This window comes from Erythrolamprus reginae, chromosome Z (genome assembly GCF_031021105.1).
Source record: "Erythrolamprus reginae isolate rEryReg1 chromosome Z, rEryReg1.hap1, whole genome shotgun sequence".
Lineage (NCBI taxonomy): Eukaryota > Metazoa > Chordata > Lepidosauria > Squamata > Dipsadidae > Erythrolamprus > Erythrolamprus reginae.
In genome coordinates this window covers 54,681,826-54,706,650 of record NC_091963.1, presented here as the reverse complement: position 1 = coordinate 54,706,650, position 24,825 = coordinate 54,681,826, and the positions used below count along the sequence as shown (strand labels likewise).

At 40.2% G+C, this 24,825-nt stretch overlaps 1 protein-coding gene across 1 annotated transcript in view; it reads left to right on the top strand.

The window, feature by feature from the left end:
* OSBPL10 (oxysterol binding protein like 10) overlaps positions 1 to 24,825 on the top strand; it is a 130,302-nt gene that overhangs the window by 91,820 nt on the left and 13,657 nt on the right. The window contains 2 exon segments of the mRNA XM_070729713.1: positions 3,984 to 4,130; positions 10,251 to 10,716. Of these exon segments, the coding sequence (XP_070585814.1) occupies positions 3,984 to 4,130; positions 10,251 to 10,716 (613 nt within the window).

Genomic DNA, 24,825 nt, shown 5'->3' with positions numbered 1-24,825 from the left:
GGAAGCTCTCTGCCCAGATACAACTGCAGCATAGATTCATGATTTCCCTGTTGTCTCCACTCTCCTGGGTAATTGCTAGAACACCTGGGGCATGACTATATTCTAGGGATTTACTCTCCTGGGTAAAATGATCTCTGTTAATCGCCATAATACCTAGGGCATGACTATATTCTAGGGATTTTCAATGGTTCCTTTTACCATTCCAGGGAGCATGCTACAGCACCTTCCCTGCCAAGGTCTTTGTGCCTCTGGAAACTCATTGTTCCCTCTTCTGGTGGCGTTTGCTAGCGATCATGCATGACTACCTGTTCCAAGAACCCTCTTCTCTAATTGTCACTACAGATGTGAGCCTGTTTGGGTAGGGTATCCATTCTCAGAGCCTGATTGCTCAGAGCAGGTGAACGTCATAGAAGGCCAAGGGGGCCATCAATTGGCTCGAACTCTGAACCATCCATCTAGCTCTGAAACATTTTCATCAGCAGCTATACCACCAGCACATCTTGGTCCTAACAGACAACATGGCAGCCAAGGCTCCGTTGAACAGGAAGGGTGCACTCATACCCTAACTCTGAGGCAGGAAGCGATGAATGTGGGCCTCTGGGTGGAGTGCCACCTCCTATTCCTCTCAGCAAACCACATCTCTGGGGTTGCCAATGTACAAGTGTATTGTCTCAGCCAGGCGACCGTTGACCTAGTAGCCGTTACATCCATCCATCCATTTTCAGGGATATGGGCAACATCTTCTGGCTCCCCACAGCCAGGGGCACATGATAGCAGTCTACAGGTACTTGAGGGGTTGCCACAGAGAGGAGGGGGTAATGCTGTTTTCCAGCGCACAGAGGGCCATACGAGGAACAATGGTTGGAAGCTGACCAAGGAGAGATTCAACCTAGAAATAAGGAAGAACTTTCTGACAGTCAGAGCTATCAACCAGTGGAACGGCCTGTCAGTGGAGATTGTGAACTCTCCAACTTTGGACATTTTCAAGAGGAGATTGAACTGTCATTTGGCTGGGGTACTGTAGGATTTCGTGCTTAAGCAGGAGGTTGGACTTGATGACCTGCAAGGTCCCTTTCAACTCTAATAAATAAATAAACAGTTGACCTCTTCATGACCCCAACTGTCAAGTTCTTCTCAAGATTCCCGTCCCACAGAGTGGAAGCTGTCAATGCTCCCTGCTAAGGGAGTTGTTCTATGCTCCCCCCCCTTCCATTTATTCCCAAGGTGATACAGAGATTTCTAGATAAATGGGCGGAATTATTCTGTTGGTCCCCCACTGGCCCAGTGGAGCACTATTGGTGTCACTGAGTTGGTGGGGTCTGCTATATGAGTCCTTGCTCAGTCTGGGGCAGTTGTTTCACCTGAGTGAAACAACCGAGTGTTTCACTTGAGTGGGGTGTTCTGGCCCTCCAGCCTTTCTTGGCCAGAGCCATTGACACCATGCTGGCTTCTCAGTGGCCCTCCAAGGTACATATCTAGGTAGCTATGTGGAAGGCATTTTGCCTTTGGTAGACAAAGGAGGACTGCTCTGCTGTGCAGGTGGCTATTCCAAAGATCATGGACTTACTGCAGGAGGGCCTAGATAAGGGTCGTCTCCCATTCCCTTCAGAGACGAGTGGCCACCCTCTCTTCTGTGTTGTCATGGGAGTCTGAATATTTGGCTAAGGTTCTAGCCATCCTTCAGTTCTTGAGGGGAGCAACCAACTTGCAGCCTCCAGTGGTCCATCAGTTCCCCACGTGGGATCTCACAAAAGTCCTAAATTCTCACCCAGCCACCTAACAAACTGCTGAGATTGGTCAGTCTCTGGCATCTATCTTATAATGTGGTGTTCCTGGTGGCAATTACCTCAGCCTACCAAATCTCTGAGCTATCGGGCCTCTCGGTCAGCAAAGAATTTCATTGGGACAGGGTTGTCCTCCACTTGGACCCATCCTTTCAGCCCAACATTAACATTAATTTCATTGGGCACAGGAACTTATACTGCTGAAGTTTCGTCTTGATCTGTCCCATTGTTTGGAGCACAGGTGGCACAAATTGGATGTCCAGAGGGCTCTCTGGCTTTCCATTAAGAGGACTGCAGGTTTTCGCAGAACAGAATCTCTTTTCATAAACTTTTTGTCAACATTCCTGGAGCAGAAGGTTTTTTCATTGACCATCAGCTGATGGATTCAAGGGCCAATTTCCACAGTGTACAACACCTCAGCAATGCTTCATCCAGTGCAGATCACAGCCCATTCCACATGCAGTGTGGCAATTTCGGTGGTGTGGGTGACCCAGGTGTCACATGGGGTGTGGCATGCAGTGATTTGGATGGCTCCTTCCCAGTTTGTCTGTCACTATAAAATTGATTCCTATGCCTTGGTGGATGCTTCCTTTGCAGCAGATATTCGAAGACCAACACGTGTGAGCCCACGTATTTCCCCCTCTCTTGGATAGTCTGCTTGGATATGTCTCATTCTGGATGATAACTCTGCCCACCATGTTGAAGGGGCATGGGGGCTTACTTGGTATGTCTGCTCTTGTAGGGTAATGGAGTTACCATCCATCCTCACCCAAGTCATTGCTCCTTACTTTCTTGACTTATAATGATGGCCTCATCGGATCTGCTCTTGACATCTGATTATGGTCACATCGTGTTGATGTCTTCTTCCTAACTGGGAATTCCAGGCAAGGTGGAACCCCTAAATTCAAATTAACAGATTCAGTCCTCAGCTGATTGGATGAGGTCAACCCATTCTGGATGATAACACCACTACTTTACGAGAAGAGGCATATCAGGTAAGGACCAACACCCCTTCCATACATATAGGAAGCATCAGGCATTCCTAATCAGTAAGTTTTGTATGATTTTTTAGAAGTAATCATAGTGTTTTTAAAGAATGCCACACTAAGCTTATTGAATATACCATATTGTTCTGTTTATGTCCACAATTTATTTATTTTATTTATTTTTATTAATTGAACTTGTATACCATCCCTCTTTGTGGAATCGTGGCGGCTCACAACATATCAATAGAAAACACAATATATAAATACATCTAAATTCAATTAACATAAATAATTAGTTTAAAATATTCTAAAAAGTTAACCATTTAAAACTCATTCATTCAATTCAATTTAATTCAATTTATTATGCCACCCTTCTTCAAAAACTCAGGGCATTCAAATACACACTGCAACCATCCTACAGATTCAATGGCAAGAGGCTGGGGTCTAGTGATCTCAAGCCTGGTGGCATAAATAAGCTTTCAGATTTTTACAAAAGGCAAGGAGGGTGGGGGCGGTATGAATCTCAGGGGGAGCTGATTCCAGAGGGCCAGGCCCCCCACAGAGAAGGCTCTTCCCCTAGGACCCGCCAAGTGATATTGTCTACTTGGCAGGACATGGATAAGGCCGACTCTGTGAGACCTAACCGGACGCTGGGATTCATACGGCAAAAGTCAGTCCCATAAGTAATCTGGTCCCAGTCATGGGACCAGTCATAAGTCATTACCAACACTTTCAATTGGATCCAGAAACTAATTGGCAGCCAGTGGAGTATTGGAGAAACATGGGCCTACCTTGGCGGCTGCATTCTGCATAATTTGTAGTTTCGGAACACTTTTCAAATGTAGCTCCATGTAGAGAGCATTGCAGTAGTCAAATCTCGAGGTGATGAGGGCATGAGCAACTGTGAGCAGAGACTCCATGTCCAAATAGGCTGCAAATGGTGTACCAGGCGAACCTGGGCAAACGCCCCCTCGCCACAGCCGAAAGGTGATGGTTTAAAGTCAGCTGTGGATCGAGGAGGACACCCAAGTTCTGAGAGGTCAGAAGTCCCCTCCCCCCGAGGGTGATGGACAGACAGATGGAGGTGTCCTTGGGAGGCAGAACCCACAGCCACTCCATCTTGTCAGGATTGAGCTTGAGCCTATTAGCAGATCCTAACAGCCTCCAGACATGGGCACATCACTTCCACTGCTAATTATCTTCTATTTTTTAGCATACAACTCATGAAGTGATTCTGGTTGAGGATGAGTTGACAGACACTGAAGACAATGAAGAGGATGATTTAGGAAATTTGGATGATCAGCATAGTATAATCCTTCATATTATTTCACAACTGAAACTTGGGATGGATCTAACTAGGGTATGTGTGTTTCAACCTTTTAAAAAACTTTATTCCGTATCTGTGTTACTTGCTACCATGATGTTTACCGCATTCCCAATTTTTGTTTCAATTGCATATATACAAAACCCTAACTTTTTAAATAGGTAATGTATTTTTCAGAGACAGAAAACTTTTACATTCAGTCTCAAAAATGTGAAAGTAACTATTCTTCTTCATAATTCCCAGTCCTAGAATCAAAGCTGGCTTTTAAAATATTTCTGATATACTGTATGCGTTTCCAGTTGTTCTTGGGAAGTAGCTGGATCATTGCTATTGAGATGTATCCACTTCTAGGGGAAAAAACTAAGAGAAAATGCTTAACTAGATTGTTGTAATTCTGCTTTAAAAACACCAAAGTAATGAAACATATTTGTGGGAAATGAAGAAAACTATTTTTCTATAGAATAAATTTCTAACCTTGTAGCTTTTTATAATTTCCTCGTTGTTAATCTATACACTTATATAGTGTGAGTGTTCCACATGTACTTTATATCTTTTCATCTTGCTAGGCATGTGAAAATTAAAATTGTATTTTAACCCTTTGGATCACCAGTAATGTATAACCAAACATTTATGTTCATAGTGAAGGAAGAATGGTCAAATCCATGAGATTAATTAAACTAATAACAGTTTGTTTTATTAGAAAGAGAGATCACTCAAATTAGAAATTTTCACTGATTTAGAACATTGTTTTAAGCTTCTATTATTTCTCAAAGAGAGGATTGAAGACATCCAAAATATATTGACATATCTACGGAGGGGGCGGCATACAAATCCAATAAATAAATAAGCATTTGTCCAGAGACAAAGTGAGCTTGAATCTTTGAAAACAATCTAAACCTGATCTCTAAGAGACAAGAACTCAGGGTTAGGTAAAAATGGTCATCCTTCACACATGATCAAAATCATTACCTTGCATCAAAATTTCCACATACCCTAATTCTTTGATCCAGAAACCAAGCTTGTGAAAAGGTACTGTAGGGTGGATTCTTTGGATACTAATCTTCTCTCTTTGTGCCAAAAACAGAAACAATGAGATAAAGTATACACTCATTAGAACTTAAAATAATTCAAGAAATATTTTTTTTCCCCTCAATATTTGAAAAATGTGGGAAGACTCAAGATTGGGATATCTTTTTTTTGTGCTAATGATCACATATGTATCTTTCCAATCAGTAAGAGCTGCTATGGTGGCAACTAAGTGCAATTGTTAGCTGTGATTAACCAGTCTGTCTATTGACTATTCATGTAATTTTCTTCTACATTACCTATTTATATATAGCATGAAAATATTAACATTTATTTTGTCTAGTTTTTATGTATTTTAAAATGTTTTAGTTTTGAGACTGTTGGAAAAATGCCTTATATATTAGAATGCAAAAGATAAAGAACAGTAAGCCTAGTATTTAATCTGTGCATTAATAATAGGGTACTGAAAAAAGCTCTAATTACATTGGTCTGTTCCCTTGAATGTGCTTGAGACCACTTTCCTGAATAATGCATAAAAAGAACTTTTAGGCTTGACCTCATATAGATGAATTTAATAGGAAAGGGCTATTTGAAGTAGAGATATAAATGAAATTTTGCTTACACATGCTGGAATAAAATAATATTTAAATATTATTAGCTAATTGAAGACAGAATGAAAAACATCAGAATGAATAATATAATAGCAATAGAGAATTAATAATTTAATTATCTCACTAATAGATTTAAACATACCTAGCTAATTAATTATGTGTACTTAAAAATATTTTCTTTGATAATAATTTGATTTTTTTTAAAATCTGAAAGTATAGAATCTCCAAATTAGCTGGATATCTATGTTAGCTTGCAAAGCATTTCTGATCTGCTCTCAAGTTGCCAAAGGCAGAAGTATGGAGAACCAAACCTTGCAGCTGAGTCTGAAGTAATCAGACTTCAGTCGAAACAAAAGTACATTCCAGCCATTTCTTATGTCCAGGCCATCTCTACATATATTCACAGTGGCCGGAGAGAGGGACTCTACAACCCATGAAATTGCTTCATTGGGGAATGTGACTGATGACACACCTTGGGGTGAGGGGAAAACAGGGTCAGAGTTGGGGCGTAAATTAAATGAGATCAGAATTGGCTTCACTTGGAAGATGTTGGCATGAACCTCCTAATAAATAACTGGATTTCTTTTTAAGCTTGGTTCAAGGCTCTTGATTTAATTAAGATATCAGTTGAAGCCTTGACATTCTATTAATTTTTTTTTAAAAAACCTATATTTTACTTATTATTTAACAAATTGAATCATCAAAGCCAGGGATTCTCAACATGTGGGCCGTGACCTGTTTGGAACTGGTCTGTACAAGTGGTGGGTGCACTGCCTGCAGCTCCACTTGCACAAGTGGCAGGTGCTTGTACAAGAATGGGAAACTCCATTTGTGCAAACAGCAGACCCTCACGCTCAAGCGGGAAGCTTTATTTGTGTGGGTGCATGCACTTGCCGCCTGTGTACATGGAACTGTGCAAGTGTACGCACCCGCTACTTCTCCCACCCACCCCAGCTTGAAAAGCTTGGAGACCTGTGTGACTATTACAATCAATTTAATTTTAATTAATTTTTGTCAGTAATGAAACACTGCACCTGTTTGCCATTCATTCATAAATAGATTTCTTGAAAACATCCCGCCTGCCAACCAGCTGGAATTGGCAGGTTCTTCTAGAATTTAACTAACTTAAATCAAGCTGTATTGTTACTTTGCAGAATTACTGTATAAATGCAATAAGTAAACAGTTGTCTTATTCTTGGTATTTTTTGAGCTTGATTATTTTTCTGCAGACATTTCATTACCCAAACTATTACATTTTTGGAGTATAAGACGCACCAGAATATAAGACACACCTTAGTTTTGGGGGAGGAAAATAGGGAAAGGAATCTGCTTACCAGGTATTCATCTGGCTAGCATCCTTAGTCTGGTCAGCTTCAGCATTTTATCCCTTGGTTATGGGCTTAATTATTTTTTAATTCTGAAGAGTAACAATAAAAGAGCTTACAAGCCAATAAAAGCTTGGAACATCATTAACACCTGGAAAAAAACAGTCTGAGCAAGTAGAGCAATGGAAAAAAACCCTGCAAAGACATAGGGCTTGAAAAACATTTTTTGCATAAATACCATTTTGACAAAATGGTATTTATGGACTAAAAAGAGGAATCTACAACAAGTGAAGGAATAAAATATTTACATGTACAAAGGTACTTAAAGATAATGTTGACAAAAATGTATATATAAGATGTTGATCCATCTGTTAATAAGAACATACGTTGTATGGAAAAAAATTAAAAGCACCAATAAATATATTATTAAAAAAGAAAAGAAAAACATTCTTTGCAGAGAGTAACAGTTAAAGAGATTGCAAGCGGGTAAGAGCTGGGAACATTGTTAGCACCTGGTTAGGCCTGGAAAGAAACATTCAGAGCAAGTAAAACAATGAACACCCCCCCCCCCCCGCAAAGATAAGGTTTGGAAGTGATGTGCCGGTGCCTGGAGGCTGTTGGGTTGTGGATGGGTATCAACAGACTCAAACTCAACCCGGATAAGACAGAGTGGCTGTGGGTTCTGCCTCCCACGGACAATTCCATCTGTCCATCCATAACCCTGTTGGGGGAATTATTGACCCCCTCAGAGAGGGTCTGCATCTTGGGCATCCTCCTCGATCCACAGCTCACATTAGAGAAACATCTTTCAGCTGTGGCGAGGGGGGCTTTTGCCCAGGTTCGCCTGGTGCACCAGTTGTGACCCTATCTGGACCGGGACTCACTGCTCACAGTCACTCATGCCCTCATCACCTCGAGGTTCGACTACTGTAATGCTCTCTACATGGGACTACCTTTGAAAAGTGTTCAGAAACTTCAGAATGCAGCCGCGAGAGCAATCATGGGCTTCCCAAGATATGCCTATGATACACCAACACTCCGCAGTCTGCATTGGTTGCCGATCAATTTCCGGTCACAATTCAAAGTGTGGGTTATGACCTATAAAGCCCTTCATGGCATCAGACCAGAATATCTCCGGGACCGCCTTTTGCCGCACGAATCCCAGCGACTGGTTAGGTCCCACAGAGTTGACCTTCTCCGAGTCCCATCATTTGGCAGGACCCAGGAGAAGATCCTTCTCTGTGGTGGCCCCGACCCTCTGGAACCAGCTCCCCCCAGAGATCAGAACTGCCCCCACCCTCCTCGCCTTTCGTAAAGTTCTTAAGACCCATCTCTGCTGTCAGGCATGGGGGAACTGAGACATCTCCCCCAGGCCTATACAGTTTATACATGGTATGTTTGTGTGTATGCTTGCTTTTAATAATGGATTTTTTAGTGTTTTTTAAATTATTAGATTTGTTCTTACATTGTCTTTCTTATTGTTGTGAGCCGCCCCAAGTCTACGGAGAGGGGTGGCATACAAATCTAATTAATAATAATAATAATAATAATAATAATAATAATAAAGTCTTCACAGAGAGTAACAATGAAAGAGCTTGGGCACATTAATAGCACCTGGTTAGGGCTGGAAAGAAATATCTGGAACAAGTAAACTAATGGAAAACCCGTAGAAAGACAGGGTTTGGAATACATCCTTGGCACAGTGTAACAATGAAAGGGCTTGCAAGCCAGTAAAAGCTGGGAACATTGTTAGCACCTGGTTAAGGCTGAAAGAAACTTACTCAGAGCAAGTTAGAGTAATGAAAAAAACCCTGCAAAGACTTAGGGCTTGGAAAACATTCTTTACAGAGAGTAACAATGAAAGAGCTTGAGTACATTAATAGCACCCGGTTAGGGCTGGAAAGAAATATCTGGAGCAAGTAAAACAAAAAAAAACCCTACAAAGACAGGGTTTGAAATACATTCTTGGCAAAGAGTAATAATGAAAGATCTTAAAAGCTGTAAACATTGTTAGCACCTGGTTAGAACTAGAAAGAAACATTTGGAGCAAATAGAGAATGAAAAAAAAATCAAAACAGGTTTTGGAATACATTCTTGGCAGAGATTAACAATGAAAGAGCTTGCAAGCCAGTAAGAGCTGGGAACATCATTAGCACCTGGTTAGGGCTAGAAAGATACTTACTCAGAGCAAGTTACAGTAATGAAAAAAAAACCTGCAAAGACTTAGGGTGTGGAAAACATTCTTCGCAGAGAGAAATAATGAAAGAGCCTGCAAGGTAAGAGCTGGGAAGATCGTTAGCACCTAGTTAGGGCTGAAAAAAAGCTACATTCAGAGTATAAGACGCACCCTAATTATCAGCCTATTTTAGGGAGGAAAGGGGTGTGTCTTATACACTGAAAAATACAGTAGTTAATATCATCAGTGCTCAGGATTGTTATTTAGTTTGGATGATGAAACATCTGCAAGAAAACAACCAAGCTCAGAAACAACCAAAGAACTGTCATTTAACCCTGAACCATAAATATTCTCCTTTATCTAAGAATAATTCATTACAGATAGTTTTAAAATGATGACCACATTTGAGCCCAACATTTATGTTGCTAAATGAGAATTTTGTTAAGTTAATTTGCCCCATTTTATGACTTTTCTTTCTTTTTAAGTGAATCGTTGCATTTGTTAAATTAGTAACTTGATTGTTAAGTGAATTTGGATTCCCATTGACTTTGCTTGCCAGATGGTTGCAAAAGGGTGACATGACTCCAAGATGTCGCAACCATCATAATTATGAACCACTGGCCAAACATCTGAATTTTGAATATGTGACGATGGAGATGCTGCAACTGGTCCTAAGTATGAAAAATGTCAATTTTGAATGGTAACTAAATGAACTGTTTTAAGATGAGGACTACATGTAGTTGTCTAATTTACTGCTTAAGTGGAAAGTAGTGAGAAAAAATAAGTTTGAATAATACAATTTTGTTACTTGAAGGTCTAGTAGGGATTGGAGAAATAGACTGATTTGCATAATTGACTAGTTATAACACAGGAACTGTTCTTTTGTCCTTATTCTTGAATTTTGAAAAGGGGAGAAACGATTGATACTTGCATTCTGCAGAGAATTGCTGCTAGCTTGATCTTTTCCTCATGCAATTATGATGAAATGATTACTTTCTTTTTACTGTGTTCAATATAGGTAACCCTCCCAGCCTTTATTTTAGAGAAGAGGTCTCTGCTAGAGATGTTTGCAAACTTCTTGGCCCACCCAGACCTATTTTTATCAATTTCGTGTGGAACTACTCCTGAGGAAAGAATCATCTCCTTTGTGGAGTACTATTTGACATCCTTTTATGAGGGGCGAAAAGGAATTGTTGCCAAGAAGCCATATAATCCAATAATTGGAGAAACATTTCATTGCTCTTGGAATGTGCCTAAGGACAGAGTAAAACCATTGCGAGCAAACACTCTCTCTTCTGGTATCAAGGGGAAAGCTTCATCGGAATGTTATAGGTTGAGATTTGTAGCTGAACAAGTGTCCCATCATCCACCAGTAACCAGTTTTTACTGTGAGTGCAAAGAGAAGAAAGTGTGTGTGAATGTTCATGTATGGACCAAAAGCAAATTCATGGGGATGTCTGTAGGTGTTTCTATGGTAGGTGAAGGTAAGAAGTGTCACAAACAGATTATATTTTATATAGTATGCTTATTTATTAAAAAGAAATAAGGAAAACTTGAACATTTCTTATTAGTCCCCTACCCCTGCCCCTTAACACACATGCAGTTTACTTGGAATAAAAGTACTAAGCAGTTAATGCAACGTTCAGCCTCCAAACACAAAAATTACTAGAGATGCTTTTTAGGTAAGAGTTGAATGGCAATATATTAAATATATGGTCAGAAAAGGGAGGAAATGGATAAGTATTGATTTGTGCTTTGTTTTGTTAATGAAAAAGATGTATAGTTTGTGTTAATATTCAATTCTTTAAAATGTGTGGATATATATGAAACATTCTAGAGAATGAAGTAACAGAATTTGAAGGGACCTTGGAGACTGGCTCAACCTCCTGCTCAAATAGAAGAATTTATACTAATGTCCCCTAACTGTTCTGGCTCCACAGACCAGCAGCAGCACTGGCAGCCGCAGTGGGGGAGGGGGAGGGGATGGCTTTGTGTGCAGCTTAGCTCCCGCTCTGGTGCAAATGAAGCTTCATATATTTGCCTAGCACTTGCACAGCCCAATTTTCAATGGATTGCAGACTCGTAGTAGTCTACAGCTCAGAGTTGCCCCTACCTTATACCATTTCTCACAAACCTCCAGTGACATGGCATTCTTAACTCCACTGATTAATTGCTCTAACTTTCAGAAAATTTATCCTCAAGGAGGTTGGATCTCTCCTTGAACTAGTTTCCATCCATTGCTTCTTATCCTTGCCATCTTCTCCCATTAGTGGACTGATTGTTTCCTTGCTTTTTTTCCTTGCTTTTTTACATATTAAAAAAAGCTGCTTCTATTATTTTTATCTCACTTTTTGAAATTTTCCCTGAGGGTTGTTTTCCTCTTGAAGATTTTCATTCGTAGAATCTCTTCTAAGCACTCTCATAAATTTATTGAAATAAGTTCTCTTGAAGTCCAAGACTCTAGTTTGACTTTGTTTATTGATGGAGCTTGCATTATGTTGACTTCTGATATTGCGTGGTCATTCTCACTTAAGGTTCCTATAACTTTGACTACCTCCTTCCTCTCTCTCCCCTCCTTCCCGTTCTTTTTTCTTTCTTTCTCTTTCCCTCCTTCCTTCCTTTGTCTCTCTCTCCTTCCTCCCTCCCTCCCTCCCTCCCTTCTTTCCTTTCTCTCTCTCCTTCTTTCCTTCCTTCCTTCCTTTTCCTTTCTCTCTCTCCCCTCCCTCCCTTCCTTTTTTCTTTCTTTCTCTCTCTCTGCCTCCTTTCTTCCTTTCTCTCTCTCCTTATTTCCTTCATTCCTTCCTCTCTCTCCCCCTTCATTTCTCTCTCTTTCCTACCTCTTTCTTTCTTTCTTTTATAGCAATACATTTAGACTTATATGCTGCTTCATAGAAAAAAGAGAAAAGAAAGAAAAGAGAGAAAGAAAGAGGGATGGAGAGAGAAAAAAGAGAGGAAGGAAGGAAGAGAGAGAAAGAAAGAGGGGAGAGAGAGAAATGGAGAGAAATGGAGGGAGGAAGAGAGATAGAGAGAAAAAAAAGAGTGGGGTTTTTTTGCTCCATATAAACCAAATTTTTAATCAACCCCCCCCCCCCCCCAAGTCAATGGTGTCCCTCTTTAACAATGTAAAAATCTGGTCACTTTATGTTAGAGTAATTATAGTGCCCCATTATTATTGTGGTATTTTTGTGCACATTTTGGCTAACTGATTAGCTAATATTTCATCTATTTCCTCTAGTTAGGTGGTTTGTAGCATGTCAGTAGCATGTACTGTTTGGTTGGGTTTCTGATATATGAAGATAAACCAGCATTATATGTTAGGAGAAAATAGTATTACTTTAAGAGCTAGGTAGCAATTATGAGCTAGGCCTCAATTTAGCTATATTAGGGAGACAGATGTGCTGCTCTCTCTTACATTCTTTGGTTACATTCTGTAGTTGTATTCTGTTGTGTTGAGCTTCGTTGCATTGTGTCTGTTCTGCTTTATCTTGTAATGTTGGTTACTGGTGTATATATGCTGGTTAGTATTAATATTTGAGCTGTATGCAATATACTGTATAGAATATACTATATTCTATATTCTATATACTGTATAGAATATACTACAGTATATTGCTGTGTGTGTAATAGTATATGTACTTGCTGTATGCGAATGAGCGAATATATGTAATACTATATGTACCTGCTGTGTGCGAAGAAGAGATGTATTATGAACTGAATTATAATTATTGTGTAAGATTATGGAGATATTGTATATCTTGTCTGTGTGTGAATAAGAGAATATATGTAATAGTATATGTACCTGCTGTGTGCCATAGAGAGAATATATGTAATAATATATGTATCTGCTGTGTGTGAAGTAGAGATGTATTATGGACTGTATTATAATTACTGTGTACAGTGTAATATTATGTAGATATTGTGTATCTTGTAAATAATACCTTTACTATATGTTGGTCTGTATTATTGTCTGAACAACTGCCACTGCCACGTGTAACCTGGTTCAAATACAGAATTTCTATCATTGGTTGTTTGACCACTGTGGAATGCTGACATTGGTTATGGGCCCAGGAATTGTGGCTTCCAGGAATTGTGGCTTCCAGAGAGAGTAGGGTTTTCCCAGAGAGTGTGGTTTCTAGGGAGTGTGGTTGTGAGTGTGGCTTCTAGTGTGTGGCTAATTCATTCAGTGTGTTAAATACAGTGAATACTATTGTTTGTATTGTAATGAATAGAATAATCCTGTTTAGTAGAATGTGGTGTACTATTGTAATGTGAAGGACTCTGGGATGTGATACTTGGTTTATTGCATGGAAATATTTTGAATTCCTGATGATGGAAAAGATACCAGGAGCAATGTTCTCTCTAAGGTGCACTGCTACGTGTCCAAAAACAACCCCCACACACCCTTTTCCAAGGCCGCGCAAGGAGCCAGGCGTTGGGAGCGATGAAAGTGTGAAGGTTACTTTGAATGTTGAGTGCATGTGCGTGCATGCTTCCCATCCCCCTGCCAGCCTGTGAGGGAGGGCGGGAGGTGCCATCAGTAGACATAGGCGGTGGAAGAAGGAAAGGGAACCGCGGCCCCCCCACCCCCCCATGGCACCTCCAGCCCCCTCATGCCCCTGGCCTCTTGCTGCTGCCTCCCACCCATCTGATCCACCCCTCTCTCTGGCTTTCTCCTCTTCTGCCTTCCGCCTTGGACGCGGCTCCTCCCGCAGTAGTGGCTGCATTGGCTAGCAAAGGGGCTGTGAGAGGGGAAGGGCAGGCATACCAGAAGCACTCGGCAAAAGCGCTCCAAAGGGGCTGTGAGAGGGTTTTCTCCTAGCGGGTTTCTGGGAACACCCACCCTGCCCCTCTCGAGTCGTAGCCCCTTCGGCGGGAGCGCTTTCAGCCCAGGCTGTCAGTGAAGGGGCTGCAGGAGAGGCAGGGCAGGCATTCCTGAAGTGCTCGGAGAAAAGCCTCTCACAGATGCTTTGCTAGGAGCACTTTCCCCGAGTGCTTCCAGAAAGCCCACCGGGAAAATCAAAATTAGAAAAATCTTCCTCGGCCTCCAGAGAAGAAAGAAGAGAGAGAAAGAGAACAAGAGAGAGAGAGAAAGAGAGAGACAGAGAGCAACAGACAGAGCAAAATAGAAAGAAAGAGAGAGGGAGAGAGAAAGTGAGAAAAAGAGAGAGAGAGCAAGAGGGGGGAGAGAAAGCAAGAGAGAGAGAAGAGAGGAAGGAAGAGAGAGAGAGAGAGAGAAATGATAGAAAAAAGGGGAGGAAAAAAGAGAAATGAGAAAATGATTGAGGCAGAGAATGACAGGAAAGAGAGAGAAACAGAGAAAGAAGTGACTCTTGATTTTAAGCATATGGTAAAAAGCACCCAAATAATAACAGAGAAAAAAAAGCCAGCCCTCACCTGTTTTTGGAAATGGTTCAAGAGTTCACACATACACACACACACACACAAGGGGGGGAGGCAGGGGTGGAAAAAGAGAGGAGAAGTCAGTGGGGGAAGGAATGGGAGGAAGAGGGAGAAATGAGAAACAAATGAGACAGAAATGGGGGAGCGACAGGAGAGAGACTCAGAAATGAGAACAGTGGTAGAAATTTGTGGAGGATGATTGATTATTAAATATGGATTGACTATGAAATATTGGTAAAATATATATTTAGGTGTTGTTTAATATTAGGATGTATTAATTTTAAAAATTGGATTAGAATTTTAGAACTATATAGAATTACATAGGTAAAATTAATGGAAGATACATATGATAAATAAGGGGTTTATGATATGTACTGTATGATTTTATGAGTTTGCATTATGAACTTAAAATATACTTGGAAATGTAGAAGATTGATTAAAGTTAATAATAGTAAATGCTAAATGCCTGAAAATTAAATGAGCTTGGAAATATTGAATGAAATTATAGAAAAGTATAATTTATGGAAATATATTAATTGATGCATTTGTGTTCAGGAAGATTTTCATAGTATTGATTACTATAATACTATGATAAATATTTAAGAAATGAAGATTTTAAAGCATGGATTTATTAATAGTTGTGTTTTTGGTTTTGCTGGTTGTTTTAGTTTTAAGCAATGTTCTGCCGGCTCCTGGCACAAGCCTTCAATTAAATGTAAAAGTAGCAAAAACAGACACACACACAGGACAAGGCAACAATAGTTTCTTTATCCAAAGAAAAATAGAAGAAAAACCCTCTTTTTAATTCAAAGGGCTCACTTGTAAAAACAAACAACTTGAATGCAGTGAAATAACAAAAACAACAAACTCAAGTCAATTAACCAGTAGCTGTGATTTCGTCACAGCTATTCCTTTTCAGACATTGTAAACTCACTATTATTTATGGTCAGAGTCCTGAAATCCAAACACAAGATCCTGGGAAAATCCGGAACAGCAATGCAAACTCCACAAGCACGATCAGATAATCGTCCACACTGCGAGGCTGGCACGCTGCCCATTTAACAGCAGCTCTAATTACTTGAACCCCCACAACCACAGGTGGACCCTATTATCTCCTGTAATCTCTGTGAAGCTGTTGTCTTCTATGCATAGCTCTACGCATGCGTGGGTCTATCACAGCTTCCTCATCAGTGTCTATCGAAGATAAGGAAGATGATGACTGGCTTCTTCCTGGGCTGTCTGCCAGGCCCCCCTTTGAAGGTCCCATCTCACAGACACTCCCTTCTTCAGAGGTTAATTCGCTGCCCAAAGCTGTTGGCAGCAAAACAGGCCTGAGACATTTGGATGTTTCACCCACATCCACCCCCACAGTAATAGATTTTGTTTTTGTTTTATTATTAATTTATTTTAATAAAAAATAAGGGAATTATATTTATTTATTTATTGTCTGTCTGTCTGTCTGTCTGTCTGTCTGTCTATCTATCTATCTATCTATCTATCTATCTATCTATCTATTTATTTATTTATTTATTTATTTATTTATACTTCTATGCTGCCAAGTCCCCAAGGGACTGCCACTCATACACTATACTTTTCCGCCCACACCACAAAAAAGTTAGAGGGAACATTGACCAGGAGACTATCTACCATTGTATGGACTAATACTGGATAAGCAGTTGATTAATATTTGTGGAATGGATTCAGCTGCTGAGTATTGGGAACTTTGGAAACAGCTTTACTTCAGTGTCAGCGTTGAAGCTTTAAAAAAAACTGTTTCACATTTGTTGACTAAAGGCAGAAATATGAAATGACCAGAGATGACCTTGCTATGACCATTGGAGAGGTGAGAAGATGCCACAACCATAAGAAAAAAGGACATTGTTTTTAGTATAGAGGACCAGTTACCTAAGTTTTGGAAGAAGTAAAACCAACAACGGAGAATGTGCCAATTACCCATAATGTTGTAGATATGGGTAATGAAGAAAAAAAACAAATCAGGAATGTAAACCAAGATTTATGTGTTGTGTAATGGAAAATGTAAATTACAGTGTAAGAGTTGTGAAATTAATGTAAACAATGCAATGTATGTTTAGTGATGTTTAATGATAAGATAACCTGGTTACAAGCAAGCAGAATACTATGCTAGTTAAGGGCGGAAATATGTGCAGCAGCAGCAGCAGTTAATAATATAGAGATCCCTGTTAATTCTAGGTGAAGAGTATAGTAGTAAGAGACATTTATTGCCAGAGGAGAGGAGTTTAATAGTAAGAGATGTGTGTCTTCAGTGAATGTATTGCAACAGTAGTGAAGACTATTGAGACTCCTATTACGAGGAGAGGAGTGTAGTAGTAGTGAGAGAAGAGAAGGAGAAATTATGTGTGTTATAAGAGGAGAAGAATGGAATAGAAAGAGACTAAACTGTAATAGTTAGAGAATAGCAAGAGAAGCTTTGAAGGTAAAAATCCCTATGAATGATGATGTGAGGTATAGTGATATTGAATTTTTGATGAGGAAAAATCTAGAAGATTGGTAATGTAAAACCTATAGAAAAGGTGGAGGTTAGCAAATATAGTTATGTAGCTCCTCTAGGGGAGGAAAATGGATTGGTAATGTAAAGCCTACAGAAAAGGTGGAGGTTACCAAAATAGTTAGAAGATGAGTTAGAAGGTAGATTATTAGCACAGAAAAGTTACTATAGATGTGGCTCTTTTAGGGGAGGTAGAGTAGACTTGACTAGATTGAGGAAAGGTAAAGATAATTTACCAAGAGGAGTAAAGAGATTTACTAGTTTCAGAAGGTAAAGATAGTTTACCAAAAAAGGAGTAAGAGAGGAAGGAGATTGAAACTGACATAATGGTTAAATACTGGTTAAATGCTGAGTGAGAAAGGATGTATATATTGGAAAACCCAAAGGCGAGATTGTCAGTACCATTTACTGTTTTAGTTGGGTTTCCAATATATGAAGGTAAACCAGCATTGTATGTTAGGAGAAAATAGTAGTATTACTGTGTAGACCTAGGTAGCAATTATGAGCCTGGCCGCAATTTAGCTATATAAGGGAGACAGATGTGCTGCTCTCTGTTACATTCTGTGGTTACATTCTATAGTTGTGTTCTGTTGTTTATTTTATTTATTTATTATTTATCTGTCATACAAATATAGTATTGTATTGTAGTATGTTTAACAAAATATAACTATAAAGTAGAGATAAAAAAGATAAAAACACATTAGGACAGGAATGGTAGGCACAAAGTTGCACTTATGCATGCTCCTTACTGACCTCTTAGAAAAGGGGAGGTCTATTGTAGATAATGTAAGGTTGAAGATTTTGGGATGGGAGAAGAAACAACAGAGTCCAGTAGTGAATTCCAGGCGTTGACCACTCTATTGCTGAAATTGTATTTTCTGCAGTCTAGTTTGGAGTAATTTACATTTAGTTTGTACCTATTGCATGCTCTTGTGTTGTTGTTGTTGTTGTTGTTAAAGGTGAAGTAGTCGCCAACAGGGAGTACATTGTGATGTATGATTTTATGAACAACAGTTAAATCAGTTCGGAGGAAGCGTAGCTATAAATTTTCTAAACATAGTAATTGAAGTCTGGAGGAGTAAGGTAATTTGTTGCATGAGGAAGTGTGGAGGACTCTTCTTGTGGAGTATTTCTGGACTCCTTCAATTGTAGTGATGTCTGTTATGCAGTGAGGATTTCATACAGGTGAGCTGCAGCGTTTCCTGTAAGCTGTGTGCGTGTGCGCACGTGTGCCCCAAAATACCCCCCATGCACCCTTTTCCACAGGTGCGCGCTCCCCATCCCCCTGCCAGCCCGCAGGGGGGCGGGGGCAGGGAAGTGCCGGCAGTAGAAGGGAAGGGAGCCGCGGTCGTCCCTGCCTCCCCACGGTGCCTCCAGCCCCCTCGCGCCCCTGGCCTCTCGGCCCTGCCCCCTGCCCGCCCGATCCGCCCCCTCTCCTCCTCCGCTGCCTCCTGCCTTGGGGCGCAACTTCTCCCACGGCGGTGGCGGCTGCAGCTTCTCGGGACAAAAGCGCTCCCAGCCAGAGAGCTGCGAGAGACGGCTTTCTCTGTGCGCTTCGGGAATGCCCGCCCCGCCCCTCTCGCAGCCCCTTCGCTGGGAGCGCTTTCGTCCCAGACTTCCAGCAAGGGGGCTGAAGTAGAGGCAGGGCAGGCATTCCTGAAGCGCTCGGAGAAAGCGCTCTCGCAGTCCCCTCACCCTCGGTGCCTCTGTTCTGGAGCTCCGCCTCACAGCTGATCACCCTGCCACCGCCCCACAGCTACTGCCCAATGCCGCTGCTGAGAGAAAGATAGAAAGAGGGAGAAAGAGAGATAGCAAGAGAGAGAAGAGAAAGAAAGCAATAGAGAGAGAGAAAGAAAACAAGAGAGAAAGAGAGAAAGGGGGAGAGAGAGATAGCAAGAGAGAGAAGAGAAAGAAAGAAAGAGAGATAGAAAGAAAGAGTGAGAGAGAAAGAAAGCAATAGAGAGAGGGAAAGAAAATGAGAGAGAGAGAGAGAGCAAGAGGGGGAGAGAGAAAGAGAGAGAAATGACTCTTGATTTAAAGCATATGGTAAAAAGCACCCAAATAATAACAGAGAAAAAAAACCCCAGCCGTTTGTGTGTGTGTGTGTGTGTGTGTGTGAACTCTTGAACCATTTCCAATAGCTCACCTGTTATTGGAAATGGTTCAAGAGTTCACACACACACACACACACACAAGGGGGAGGAGACAGGGATGGAAAAAGAGGAGAAGATAGTAATAAAATAGATTTTGGTTTTGTTTTATTATTAATTTATTTTAATAAAAAAAGAAGGGGATTTTTTTCTTATTTATTTATTTATTTATTTATTTATTCTTCTATGCCGCCCAGTCCCAAAGGGACTGTTGCTCAGACACTCTACTTTTCCGCCCACACAGCAAAAAAATTAGAGGGAACATTGGTGAGCTGTATTCAAGAATTGATCTGACAAATGTTTTGTATGCTCTGGTTAGTAGATTGGTGCTTCTAGAGAAGAAGCTGCGTAGAATTAAGTTTGTGACTCTTACTGCTTTTTTGGCAATGCTGTTGCAGTGAACTCTGGCACTTAGGTCATTGGAAATGAGTACTCCAAGGTCTTCGAGTGATGGTCTTCTGCGAGTTCAGTTTGTCCAAGTGTGTATTTAGTATTCGGATTCTTTTTACCAATGTGTAGGACAGAGCATTTGTTGGATGAGATTTGCACTTGCCAGTTGTTAGACCATTCAGCTACATGGTCAAGGTTCTTTTGAAGGGTAGAAGTATTATCAGAGGTATTAAATAATAATAATAATAATAATAATAGTAATTTATTAGATTTGTATAACTTAACATCATCAGCAAAGAGAATACAATTGCTTGTAATAGACATCATTTATATAGAGTATAAAGAGAGTAGGTCCTAGGACACTGCCTTGGGGAACTGTTAACTGGAGCAGGATTAGATATGGCATTACCTATTTTGACCATCTGTTGTTTGTTTGACAGGAACAGTGATATCCAATTGTGTAGTGGTCCTGAGATGCCGTAAGATTTTAGTTTCATAAAAAGTTTGTCATGAACTACTGAATCAAAGGCTTTGCAAAAGTCTATGTAGATTGCATCAATTGATTTACCCTAGTCAATTTGGGTAGTCCATATCTTTTTGCAGTGTAAAAGTTGCTGGTTGCAGGGTAATTTTTTTCTGAAACCGAATTGTTTGTTGGAAAGTAGGTTATTTGTTTCAAGGTGAAATGTAATGGATTGGTTAATGATGGATTCCATGAGTTTGCAAGTGATGCAGGTCAAGGAAATTGGTTTATAATTTTCAACATTGCAACACCCTTTTTGAAAATAGGGATGACCATGGCTAAAGACCAGAGTTTAGGTAGGGAGCTAGTTGTAGAAGATATTTTGAAAATTATGCTTAGGGGTTCAGCCAGAGTTGAGGAGAGTTTTTTAAAGAAGTATGCACATAGTCCATCAGGTCCGATCGATAGAGATGGTTTTAGGTTGTGCAGTGATTCTTAACGTTTTCTTCAGTAAAGTTGAAGGTATTTGGGGTGCGACTAGGAAATGCTAGACATGAGCTGCTACTATTCACAAATCCAATAAATAATAATAATAATAATAATAATAATAATAATGATGTTTGCTTTAATTGTTTCATCAATATACTCTTTGTCATTTGGTCCCATAAGTAGTGGGATGGATCTAGAGTCTTTAAGTTTGTTGTTTACAAAGTTATAGAATGCACGAGTGGATTTCGTGCATAGGAGGTTTTCTTCTTGTTTGATATGATAGTTGGTATATTCAGTCTTTATTTGATGACATAAATTTTTATAGCGGTTTTTAAAGTTTCCAACATAGCCTGTTTTGTTTTTACGCCAAAGTAATCTTTTTCTGGATTGTAGCTTTCTTATTTTTATGGGTAATTTATTTCTCTTGGTTTTGGTGTATATTAGCAGTACATGTGATTTTATGACTCTTTGGATCTCGAGCAGAAATTTATTGTAATAGTCATCTATAGCAGTGTTTCCCAACCTTTTTTGAGCCGCGGCACATTATTCATATTTTCAAAATCCTGGGGCGGGGCGGGGGGGCGGGCTAAAGAAAAGTTTGGACAAAAAAACCCTCTCTCTTCCTCCCTTTCGCTCTATTTCTCCCTCTTTCTCTCTTTTCCTTCCTTCCCTTCTTTCTCTCTCTCCATCCCTTTCTTTCTTTCTTCCTCTCTTTTTTTCTCTCTTTCTCTCTCCCTCCTTCCCTTCCTCTATGTCTTTCTCTCTCCCTTGCTCTCTCTCTCTGTCTCTCTTGCTATCTCTTTCTTGCTTTTCTCTCTCTCTCTTGCTCTCTCTCTCTCTTTCACTGTCTTGCTATATGTCTCTTTCTTTCTCTTTGCCTCTCTTGCTATCTCTCTTTCTTTCTCTCTCTTTCTCTCTCTCTGTCTCTCTTGCTATGTCTCTCTTTCTTTCTCTTTCTCTCTCTCTCTGCCTCTCTTGCTAAGTCTCTCTTTTTCTCTTGCTATGTCTCTCTTTCTTTCTCTCTCTCTCTGCCTCTCTTGCTATGTCTCTCTTTCTCTCTCTCTTTCTCTCTCTCTCTCTTTCTGTTTCTCTGCCTCTCTTTCTTGCTCTGTCTCTCTTTCTCTGCCTCTCTTGCTATGTCTCTCTTTCTTTCTCTCTCTCTCTCAGCTGACTGCAAGCGGGAGCCCTGACGGCGGCAGCTGGACGTGCTGCTGGACACCGTATATGCCAGGCCCGCAGCGCCAGCAGCACGTCCAACCGCCACCATCAGGGCTCCCGCTTGCAGTCAGCTGAGAGAGAGAGAGAGCTCCCTCTCGCCGCCGACATCTCCCTGCGACTGCCTGCGGCCGCTGCGGCCACCCCCCCCCGCTCCCATCGCCAGTGCCCTCCCGCCGGGCCACAAAGGACACTTGCCGCAGGTCCAACCGCCACCGTCAGGGCTCCCGCTTGCAGTCAGCTGAGAGAGAGAGAGAGAGAGCTCCCTCTCGCCGCCGACATCTCCTTGCGACCGCCTGCGGCCGCTGCGGCCACCCCCCCCACTCCCAACGCCAGTGCCCTCCCGCAGGGCCACAAAGGACACTTGCCGTGGATGCCAGAGAAGCTCCAGCTGGGCGGGGCGCTGCCGGTACTTCCGTCCTGGGGCTCCCGCTCGCAGCTGTCCCCCGGCTCCTGCTCGATGCCGCGGTTTTCGGCGCTCTCCTGCTGGGCTCCAAAGAAGGCATCATCTGCAAACAAATTTAATTTCAATTCAAATTTCCCTATTTGATAACCTCTCCATTGCTTATCATTTCTAATTTTGTTTGCTAAAGTCTCAATTGGTAATGCAAATAACATTGGAGATAGTGGGCAACCCTGCTTAGTTCCATTCTGAATTTTAATCGTTTCTGTTCTGTTACCATTTACTCTGATTTGAGCTATATTATCCTTATATATTGCTTCTATAATTCTACAGAATGAATCTCCCATATTTAAATCTTTACATAATTGAAATAAGTAATCGTGGTTAACTTTATCAAAAGCTTTATAGACATCTAATTTTAGAATACTTAATTTTCTTTTGGTATTGGTAGCATGGTGTAAAACATTGACCACATTCCTTATTGGTTCATAAATCTTCCTTCCTTTAACAAATCCATATTGATCTTCTCCAATTACTTTCGGTAGAATATTTTCCACCCTGTTTGCCAATATTTTCATAAATATTTTATAATCCTGATTTAATAAGCTGATAGGGCGATAAGAACCTGGGTCAGTTAAATCACGATCTGGTTTTGGGACCGTTATAATTTCTGACATTTTCCACGTCTGTGGAGTTTCAAAAGTCTCCATTACATTGTTAAACAATTTTTCCATATGCGGTAATAATTCATTCATATACATTTTATAATATTCAGCAGTAAAACCATCTGGACCTGGGGCTTTAGCAGGTTTCAACCCTTTAATAACTCTAGATATCTCATCATTTGTAATTTTTGCATTTAGCATTTGTCTATCCTCTTCCTTTAATTTCTTTTTAACCTCTATAGTTTGCGAAGTAACATACTCTTTTTTGTATAAATTCTTATAAAAATCTCTCATTATTTTTTCCATTTCTAGATTACTACGTTTAATTAGGCCTTCCTTATCTTTTAAAGCAGAGATGTGGGATTTCTCTTTTCTTTTTTTCAAATAATGTACCATTTGCTTCATTGATTTATTGCCCCATCCCCTAATTCTATGTTTTATAATCATCTTCATTTTATTCCATCTTTCTTTGTCAAGTAATTGTAATTTCTTTTTCTCAAGTAATAATAGTGAATTCCATTCTCTATTTCTTGTAATTTTTAAAGTTTCTTGGATTAAATCTATTTCTCTCAATAAATTTTTCCTCTCAGCTTCCCAGGATTTCCTAATAAAAGCTTCTGTACTAATACAATTACCCCTCATAACAGCCTTATGTGTATCCCAGACTATTGTTTGTTTAATCTCTCCTGTTGCATTAGTACAAAAGAATCCATTCAGTTCCCTTTGTAATTTAATTCTATTCTCCTCATTAGCTGAAACCAGAGGGTTGTATCTCCATATCCATTGTTTCCTACAGCTCTCTATCTCAATCACTGCCAGGAGAGGTGCGTGGTCTGATAACCAGATACTTTTCACTTCCGCTTTCTTAAGCTTTGCCTCATCTGTCTTATTAATTAGCATATAATCAATACAGCTAAATTTATTGTGTCTTGCAGAATAAAAGGTGTCTCTGTTTACAATGTCTTCATGTAAATCTGTCATTGATTTTATTTAAGTGTAACTTTTTCTTCCCCCCCCCTGCTGTTAATTCCAAGTTGAAATCGCCTGCTAAAATCACTATACCTTCCGCAAAATTGTCTAGTTTCCGTTTTACATTTATTATAAATTGTTTTGCATTTACATTAGGAGCATAAATTACCACTAAGGTTACTAACTTATTTTTTATTTTCCCCTTAATAAATAACATTCTGCCATCTTTGTCCCTTTTAATATTAATTAATTGAAAGTGCACCCTTCGATTAAACAAGATGGCAACTCCTCTTGAATTACTTGTCCCTCTCGACTCATAAACTTTCTGCCACTCACTATTTGTAACTAATCTATCTGTTTTTTCCCTTCCTTTATGAGTTTCTGATAAAAGTAAAATATCAATTTTACTGTCCCTAGCCAGCTTCATGATCCTAAAACGCTTTTTCTGTGATGCAAGACCATTTACATTCAACGATAATAACCCTATATCACCCATTTACATAATTTTAAATACATTTCCCCCTCCTGCAAAACAGAGCCTACCGGAAAAATGTTTTTTAGTTACCATGAATCCCCACCCTAGTGCCACTCCCCTAACCCCCCCCAGGGGGAGGCAACGAAAAAAACTTTCGTTATTGAGAGGCACTCTTGGATCTGCGTTCCACCAGAAAGCTCCCCCCTTTCTCCCCATTTTACAACGTATCAAAAGATTCCCCCTCCTTCCCTCCTCTCCCTTTATTAGTTAGCGAAGAAAACCAAGAAAAAAAGTACACAAAAAAAGATTAATTAGTTGAAAATCATGGTACCATATTAGCAAGTCAGCTCAGTTCAGTTTATTATTTTTTCTTCTGGCGGGTGACCCTTGGCTCGTCCCTCTTCTCTTTCTCTTTCTCTTTTTCCTGGAGAGAGTCCAGTTCCTTTT